Raw genomic sequence first — 9,795 nt, 5'->3', positions numbered from 1 at the left:
TCGATTTTTCTTAGTTCCCAATAGTTTTGAAAGCGCCATACATTTACAATAGAGGTGCGTTTAGTTCTCTTGAACTTTTGCTACGTTGCGGAACATATTATACTGAACGACATGTTGCCACAAAACGTTATTGAATAAACGTTTGGTGGGTGCGCGAGGTGTGGCTTGAAGCAATAAGTTACGTATTTAAAGGGAAATAGCCATGCTGAGAGCGTTCCTCAACCCACAACCCAAACACTCCGTTTTTCAACTGGTTCTTTCCGCTCAATTGAATGCTCCAAGAACGTAAAAACGTACTGAACGTAGTCCTGATGTCTCAGCGCATTCACATTTAATTGGCTGATAATTGTACTATACTATCAGAAATATTAGCAAGTCAGTGTTAAATTAGCCGTGTAAAGTGTTGCATTTCATTCCTCACAAATTCAACAAAATAGCTACGTGTACAAAAATATACTTTACAAGACATATAAAATGTTAAACATCTTGATTGGCTTTATAACGCGCCCATAACGTAGTTTATTACAAAGAAAATGGCTTGTGTCATAACTGTTCTGGTGATTATAGATGATTATAAATAAAGTTTCTCTCCATTGAATCAAGATGGCGGCCTACACATCGTCTTTGGCAACAAGATGTTTAGGTAGATATTTAATAAAACACACTCAAAACAACATTTGGATTTCCACGAGCAGCATTGCAAAAGGTGAGAGATTCTACATGTTGTCCAAATGTTTCATTTGGGGATCATTCAGAGGATTGATACTGTTGTCCAAGCTTACAGTTAGATAACTTGCATAACATTAGCTAACGTAAATTGCTAGCTGTAGCCTGTTAGCACGTTGATTTGGTGTGCATTACAGTACATAAAGGGCTAACTAGCTAGCCTCTTAGTCTTTGATACACTCCCATTTACAAAAATAAATGTGATGAGACTTATTGGCATGATGATCAACTATTAATTCCTAACATGAACATACAGTATTATAGTTGTGTGTTGATAATAATCTGCTGTTGTATGTCGACTGTATGTGTTGATGGTACACTGTATCGTTGTCTTCATCCTCGTCTTTGCCAGGCTACACAACAAGCACATGTAATCCATCCACATCACCTTTGACCCCCTTGAACAAAGCCAGGGCAGACACCTCGGCGTCCACCAGAACTATTGAGCAGCACTATGACAGTCTCATCCGCTGTGGCTCGCTAGTGGAGGACACTCAACAAATAGATGCTCTACATCAGCTGGGGCAACTGCAGAAAACCCTGCGAGGGTATTCCAACAGCATCTACCTGACCCCACCCAAGCCTAAGGTGAAGGAGGCAAAAGACAGCAAAGCAAATCAACAGAAAGTAAACGATTACAAACTGAGCAAAACTGAAGGGGATGATGCTCCCACAGAAGAGGTATAGATCACATGACTGATGCACTAGCTAATGCAACACATTGATGCAATACATCATTTCATGCTGAATGGTTGTCCTTTTTGTATTGCATGGTTAGTTGATATTATTTATTCCTATGTGAATATTGCATCATAGTTATTACAACTTTCATAGAAGCTTTCTCCTTCCTATACTTTTAAGGTTGATGGAGAATGCTGGATTGTCATTGGATGACTCACTCACAGCATGCCTCTAACTAACTGGATCAGTATTCTCCAGTGTTTTCCCCCTACTGTGTCCCAGTTAGCAAACAGAAGCAATTAGTCACTTGATTATAATGTTCCTGACATTTGGCTTGCCCTCACCTAACATTATGGCCCTGTGTGCTTTCGAGAGAATGTTGATGAAACACTATCAAGACTCGATTCAGTGAGAAGGGATAGATTGCAGTACAATAAAACAACTACTAGTATGTACAGAGTTTTGCAAACCAAGCAATGCTCCGAAGCAAAATTCCCTTTACCAGTTGTAGAGCGTTTGTGGAAAGCCACATTGTTCCTCAGTTCAATAGTAGTCTAGCTGATCCATAAGGTCTACATGTGACACAACACCATTATTAGGCCTAGTCATACACAGTTAGATTGCCATTGCCCAATCATTAAATAGCTTAATTCTGCTAGATGAGCTTTATAAATTGAATGGTATCTGGACTGTTAGCCTTGCACGAAGCTCCATTGACATCAAACATTTTGGAGCAGGGCACCATGGGACATTACAGAGGATCTGCCTGCCACACTGACTTTCTTTGTACCCCTAATGTTTTTGGAGCCCTGGTCAGTGGGAGGGTAAGGGGTGTGCGTGTATTTGTGGGTGTGGCGGTTTTAGGTCTGTATGGGGGGGCTGTTTTTTTTTTAGGTCAGGGAACGGTTGAGATGTCTATGCTATGGGGTGGGGGTGTAGGGGTCTGGCAGGCACACTGACAGAGCGGGGTAGGATGAGATGTTTTGGATCGCAGGAAAGAGAGACCTCCTGCTGTGGTGGCCCTGGTTCTCCTCTCTCATCATCCCGGTGCAGTAATGAGGGCATCCCCATTGTCTAGTACATTCCGGACTGAAAATACTGATGTGTACCCCCTCTCCTCTTCATCCTTGTTTGTCAGTCTGCCACATACATACACACACACACACACACACCACATGAATAGAGTTCTTATGCAATTACACTGTTTTGAATCAGGTCATGTTGCTGCTGTCTGCTCTCTCTGTTGGCATTCATTCACTATTGTACTCTGACTGACTATGAGCAGACTACACTTGACTTAATATTGACCCAATGTGGCATGTTTTTGTAGTGGCTTACAATGGTACAGTGTTTATGAAGGATCCACCCCAATTCAAGTCAGATTGGTCATCCTGTCTACTAGGCCTTGGTCAGTTTTACCAGTTGTTAAGATACCCAACCATCATAACAGTCCTCATTGACATTTCACCTTTCTTAGAAGTGGACTGATTGTTATGGTTACAGGATATAAAAATGGGGTCTATAACAAAGATCTCAACCTCTGACACTAACCTGTTGACACGTGAACTTTTTGCCCGTGAGCTATTCTACACTCGAGAGCCGGTGCAGGATGAGCGTGAGAGTGAAAATTGGCGACTGAGCTGTGTGGAGGGCCGACTGACTGAGGAGAGGCATTCCTTGTCCTTCTCCACTCTGCCGTAACATTAAAACATGGCTGCCAGCCACCACCGACAATTACTGCCCGCGTTTCCAGAGAGCAGCTTGGAAAGTCAGTGAGAAGTCACACACTGTCTTCCAGCATTTCACCTCAGTGGAGGACAGGACAGGGAAGGAGAGAGGCGGAGAAGACAGGACAGGGAGACGGGAGGGTGGGAAGAAGGGGAGGAATGTTTTTTTTCCACCAATGAATCAGCCATTGTCGTGAGATATGAGAGTCTGGTGCTTCATGAAGGGCAGTGGACACTGACTAATGTTGCTGCTGAATTGTAGGCTAAATTAAATCTGCTCCAAAAAAACATTATCTGTGAGGTAGTTTACGGAGGACAACAACTTATCTTTTTCCACAACAACCTGGTCAAGAAGTTGCAAACAGTGGGCCTATGATTATGTGATTGTAGGATAAAATCAGGACAATTCAGGAATGACTTAACACTGCCACCACCACACCACTTCAACACAGTATCTCAATCAGCCAGTCCAACCCGGTGGGTTTGTAGACGTCCACTAGACCAGGGTTTCCTATCTCCAGTCCTCCCAACGTAACATATTTTTGTTTTAGCCCTGGACAAACTCCCCTGATTCAATTGAGGGCCTGTTGATTAGTTGACAAGTTGAATCAGGTGTGCTTGTACGGAACTACAACAAAAATGGGTACTGTTTGGGGTACTGAAGAACTGGAGTTGGGAAACACTGCACTAGACCTCGGATGAACCTCTACAGTCCTCCCTATCCCCCCCCCCATTGTTCTGCTGATTATGCTTTCTTCGTGGGAACCCTGTCTTGTTGATTAGATGTCCTTTGTCTTGCTCCACTGCAGTAGGCTAGTTGTCTAGAGAACTGGAATCATACTGTAGTACTCCAAGGCTTGATGCCCTGACGGTAATTCCGGATTTAAACAATGATATGGAAATGAATAGTCTATGTTCCATAGGCCTATACTTTCTAGTGTAATTTGATTCAATGATAATTCATTAATATAGCTAGCTACTCAGTGATCCCCTTTCTCAATATGACCCATCTCATTCCAATTCTCATAATAGCTGGATTGACATGCTTATTGTCAATGACAACAAGCATCTGTGAAAGATGTTGTGAAAAACAAGCATTGTTACATTTGACATTTTGGTGACAGTCATGCCTGTTTATTTATGTTTAATCCACAGGAGGAGCGCCAGCTTCCCCTACCACCACCCAGAGGGTTCTATATCCATGGTGATGTTGGTAAGACACATTATCTGCAGGTTGTAACACATTATCTTTCACCTCTGGACTTCTCCATTCAAGGACTACCACCTCTCGACTCCTTTAGTGTGTGTCACTTCCTAAAATACCATGCATCTTCACACTTCTATCACATTTATCACAATCACTGCTTTTCTCCTGTAATGCTAGTGTGTGTTGCAGCTGGCAATAAACCCATCTCCTACTAAGCTGTCTCCCTCTAACCGGGGGCAGTTGTTCCATCCACCTTTTACAAGCAACTCTATAGGTCCACCTCATACCGGGTGGCGCTCACTTTCAACACATTACCCACAAGTTATAAGACATAATCTGCTAGTTAAAACATGATCTACAAAGTATAACCCATTATCTGCTAAATATAATGCATTATCTGCCAGTTAAAACATTATCTATAGGTTATAACACATATGATAGTTCTAACACTTACTTAGATTCAGTTTGTGGCTTACCCTGTTACTACTGAATAGGCATGGTATTGTCATCTTTCATGCTTTTCTGGGGGGATATTGTTAACTATATTTTATGATGAATATATGTTTCGTTCTTGTCCGTCTTTTTTGGGGGGAAACTCCAGGCACAGGGAAGACCATGCTTATGGATATGTTTTACTCTCACGTGGATAACGGACGTAAGAAAAGGGTCCATTTTAACAGCTTCATGTTGGACATCCACAAAAGTTAGTACTCTCCTCCTAGTATGTCTCTTAATATACAGCTGTCAGAGGTTTGTTTGCTTGACTTTGAGCAAGTCTGACACCTCCATACATTCTGTATCGTATATTTACCTCACTCTCTGTTGATCCTGATGCCATAATTGTGTACCATTATGCATATAAGTGAAATTACTGCTGTTACTACTACTATGCATTGTTAGGGGGTTTGAATTTCAGATGCAGGTGTGCTTTAAGATGTTTGTGTCTGACGATTGTGTAACCTTGTTTAAGGGATCCACCGGAGGAAACAAAGCACTCCTCAACGGAGGCTGGGGAAAATGTTCACCTATGACCCCATCTCGCCGGTTGCCATGGAGATCAGCAATGAAACCTGTGTCTTGTGTTTTGATGAGTTTCAGGTGAGTGTGTGTGTGTGTGTGTGTGTGTGCGTGCGTGTGTGTGTGTGGAACAAGGAGGACATGAGGTGACTCAAGCAGGTGTTTTTGAACACAGAACAAACTATAGTTAAAAAACAGCATAACAAAAGGCACAAAACAACAAACACTGTAATTCCCATTAACTCTCGACTGCACAAACTAATAAGACAGAACGCTGATTTAGTCAGTGGAGTTTTATGTGCCAGCTAATGGGGATGATGACATGGACAGAATTAGCAGATCCTTCAAAACATGAACATCTCATTTATACTGATGAACAGTAGGCTAGATCATAGGCAGGCTAATGACTAGAGTATTTCCCCATGTCCTACTCTTGCTTAGAGCCATCTGAGGGCAAGGTGCTAAGTGTCCTCACACTCACTTAAACAGGGCTGAAGCCACCTAGTGGTTGGTGTGAGTGTAGCAGCACTCTGAAACCCTACTAGAGGCACTGAAACAGATGTTTTACATGAAGGAAGCTGCATCCCCACACATTTGCGCTGGATCATAGGTACCTCTTATAAGCAGTCCAGCAGTATTTAAAATAAATGTTGCCTTTCCGACAATCCTAACAGTAGTGATGTATCCACTGGGACAAATAAGACCAGTACTCTGCTTTTTAGCTGTTTTGTCATGCTGGCTAGTTGATATCTGCATTGAGAGGCATATAGCCTTGCTTCTCAGTGAGCAACAATAAGACTCATAGGTATTATCATTCATCCTTATGGGAGGGGGGGGGTCAAAGATCACCCAAGGCAATGTCTCTCTCTCTCTAATCACTCCCAGGGTGCATCGGTGTGGAACAAGAGCCTCTCCTTTCATTGTCTATTTTCACATTTTAAATTGCTGCACACTCTCCTCTCACATCCTCATTGATTTGTTTTGTTTATGGTTGCCTTGCTGCTTTGCTTTCTTTGCTTCTCGACTGTTGCTACCGGCGAATATGGACAACACACGTGTGTTGTATATGATGCATAAACAAGAGGACGAATGGGAGGGAGGGAAGGAAGGAGTGGGGAACAGAGTGTGTGTGGGGGGGTGGGGGGAGTTGAGGGTCCATACCAATCAGCATCCTCCTCCACTCAGCCATGCAAATTAGGCTATGTGGGTATCAGTCGCACTCGCCTGCTTCCTTAAGTGAGTGGCGCTGGAAAGCGACTGGCGGCAGCAGCGGGTCAGATGGATCTTATCCTCTTAAATGCTAATGACATTTCTCCTTTCTCTTCATTAGCACTGTGCCATTATCAGTAATTTGTAGCCCCCCCCCCCTTTGTCCCCCTCCAAGTCTCTCTAATGAATACTGGGCATTGAGAAGGACGCCTGAGACGGAGAGAGGGATGGAGAGACTGAGGAAGAGAGACTGAGGACAGAGACAGAGTGGGAAGAAAGCGCCTCAGGCTTTCATTGTCTCAGAACCCCAGTCAGTGGGGCCTATCTGTGAAATTACTCAGGTTGTGTTGTTGTGTACGTAAAGGGGTGTAAGATCAAAAGAGGCCTAATTTGGCACCCAAGTGCGACGCCGCGGTAAACTGACTCCCCGCTAGAGTAATTGGATGCTCATTTGAATATCGACAGTGGTGGTGGCGGCGGTCGCACCGTTGTTTTTGTGTTACACAAGTGCAGTATATTAGCCCCCCTTCTCTGGGAAACCTTTCGTATCTATCTCTCCCGCCTCTCTTCGTATTCAGCAATCAATATCGGCCCTTGGAGTGTGTGGTGTGTTTAGGGCCCATGAATAAACAAATACGGGTTGGATAAAGGTCATAATTAAATGATTCTTTTGAAATTAAAATGAAAAATAACGGCTGGAGGAAATGGGGCCTATTCAGTGAGTATATAGGGCCCAGGCACCTTGGCTTGGCTTTATGTGGATGTGACACACACACACACACACACACACACACACACACACACACACACACACCATAATTTGCTGAAGGAGAGTGCCTCTTGCTGCCTTGTTGCAAAATCAAGGCTTTAGCTCCGATGCTAATGTAGTATTGGCAGAGTTCATAGGGGTTAGCATGTGAAAGTAGAAGACACTCCAGGCTAAGAAAGGCAGCATATGCTGTGGGGATGGCAGTCATAAGTGTCTTTAAGGCAAGGAAAAGAGAGGGACGTTAAGGAGGGGGAGGGACCAGGAACACCGTTCCTCTTATCCACAAGTTGGACAACCCTACATGGACTACAGTCTGCTTGATTCCTAATGAAATACATTAGAGTGGATTTCACCAAGGAGATAGATTAGTGATCATAGAGATATTGGGGGCGGGGGACAGAAGTACAGTACAGTTTTACTATTTGGTAAGATGGTCAGTCAATCAGTCGCTCATTATGTTTGCCAATGTCCTCTTCACATGTGTGGATTGATTCAACATAGTGCCGTGTAGTTGTCTGTTGGTGGAAAAGCCAGCGGTTCCATAGTGCTAATGGATAATGATTGTAGAGGCCAGCAGCAGCTCAGGGACAGTAACGCCGCCAGGGCCCTCTTCACAAAATGTCCTCCATCTCACACGCACACACAATCACACACACTTCACACCTTTTGTGCGGCCATCTGGGAGTCGCTTTGTTTGCCATTGTGGCCCCTGTTTGAATTCATATTGCTTTCATTTTTTTGTTATTCTTTTCTTTCTCTCGCTTTGTCTGTTTAGTTGATTAGCTCAGCCTCGCCGCGTTGGCTTGGCTACTTGTCCATGACAGAAAGCTGCTTCGTGACCATTTGCAATGGGATGGCGGGTGTGACCATGACCAGGGTGAAAGAATAGAAATGACGTACACCTAAATGACTTTAATCAGCTCAGGAGATTGCGTGGTTATTCTCAGCTCCCATGTGTTGACATATATGCACTCACAACCATATGCTTGTCTGCCACAAGAGAAGGCACATTGTAGTCTGGCTGCCTTTAAATTCTCTCTCTCTCTCTCTCTCTCTCTCTCTCTCTCTCTCTCTCTCTCTCTCTCTCTCTCTCTCTCTCTCTCTCGCCCCCTCCCTCCAGGTGACTGACATCGCTGATGCGATGATTCTGAAACAGCTGTTTCAGACGTTGTTCAGGACCGGGGTAGTGGTGGTGGCCACCTCCAACAGGCCCCCTGACGGTGAGGTCAAAGTAAATTCGTTCTCTGTACTGAGTCTCTTAAGGAGAGATACTACAGTTCGGATACCTTTCTGATTCACACGACTCATATGATTCATAGGACTCGTATGATTCACACGACTCATATGATTCACACGACTCATGCGTCATTCACGCATAACTGTGGTATAGTTGCACTGTTATCTGATTTTGTAGCACAAACGCACAGTCACAGTCCTACACCATTGTCAGCTTGTATAACAATGCAGCTCTCTCCTTTCTCCCTATTGTGCTGTTGAACATGCTTCTTTAACTCTACAGTACCTCTCCAATTCACATCCAGTCCAACCTGTCCACTTCACATCGTGTCAAGCTCACCGTTCTCTTCCATATAGCTCACTCCATTGTTTTCCAATTATACTCACAATTTGGGCAAAAACAAATGGGAAAGGGGGATACCTAGTCAGTTGTCCAACTGTCTTCCGCATTTAACCCAAACCATCTGAATCAGAGAGGTGCGGGGGGCTGCCTTAATCCACATCCACGTCTTTGGCACCCGGGGAACAGGGCGGGGGCAGAACGACAGATTTTTACCTCGTCAGCTCGAGGATTCGATCCAGCAACCTTCTGGTTACTGGCCCAACGCTCTAACCACAAGGCTACTTGCCGCCATAAATGCTGTGTTCTTATGGGAGAAGTTCCTTCCTGTTTCACACCGTTCCAAAACATTTCTCCCTACTGAACACAGCCCTGATGATGATGCTGAAGGAAAGAGCGAGGGGTAAAAGCGCAGACGTACATTTAAATATATGGCTCTGGGGTGAACTAGGCTTCTTTCTGTTTGTTGAACTGATGTTGAACATCTCCCTCCTTGTCTTTTTCTCCATACCACTGTATTATCTGAATCACCTGAAGTCCAGTGGTGTGTGTTGCCTGTCTGGATCAAAGACTGTTCAAAGCGTTATTTTTAATCATGAAAGAAGGAGAACATTATTTGATACATGTTCCATGAATCAAGCCATTTAAACTCTTTAATCTCCCCCTCTCTCTCGCTCCCTCCCTCCCTCCCTCTCTCTCTCATTCTCTCTTTGTTGATTCCACCGCTGTCGTTTTTGTCAAGGCTGTGATGTTACATTTAATGCTAAGTGAGCAAGGTGGCGAGGGAGAGTGAGAGAGGGAGTAAGAATGGAAGGAGAGCGAGAGATAAAGACATGACGTTGGCTCTCTTCTCAGGGTTAACGTCATCAATGTCTCGTCGCTC

At 44.1% G+C, this 9,795-nt stretch overlaps 1 protein-coding gene across 1 annotated transcript in view; it reads left to right on the top strand.

The window, feature by feature from the left end:
* The first annotated feature begins 603 nt into the window (after positions 1–603).
* Positions 604–9,795, top strand: part of afg1lb (AFG1 like ATPase b) — a 41,773-nt gene continuing 32,581 nt past the window's right edge. The window contains exons 1-6 of the mRNA XM_046298738.1: positions 604–706; positions 1,079–1,407; positions 4,290–4,347; positions 4,943–5,044; positions 5,312–5,439; positions 8,457–8,556. Coding sequence (XP_046154694.1) covers positions 604–706; positions 1,079–1,407; positions 4,290–4,347; positions 4,943–5,044; positions 5,312–5,439; positions 8,457–8,556 — 820 coding nt within the window. The remainder of the gene's footprint in view (positions 707–1,078; positions 1,408–4,289; positions 4,348–4,942; positions 5,045–5,311; positions 5,440–8,456; positions 8,557–9,795) is intronic.

This window comes from Oncorhynchus gorbuscha, linkage group LG14, assembly GCF_021184085.1.
Source record: "Oncorhynchus gorbuscha isolate QuinsamMale2020 ecotype Even-year linkage group LG14, OgorEven_v1.0, whole genome shotgun sequence".
NCBI classification, from domain to species: domain Eukaryota; kingdom Metazoa; phylum Chordata; class Actinopteri; order Salmoniformes; family Salmonidae; genus Oncorhynchus; species Oncorhynchus gorbuscha.
The sequence above is the reverse complement of the archived record's forward strand: the minus strand, read 5'-3'. Positions and strand labels throughout refer to the sequence as shown.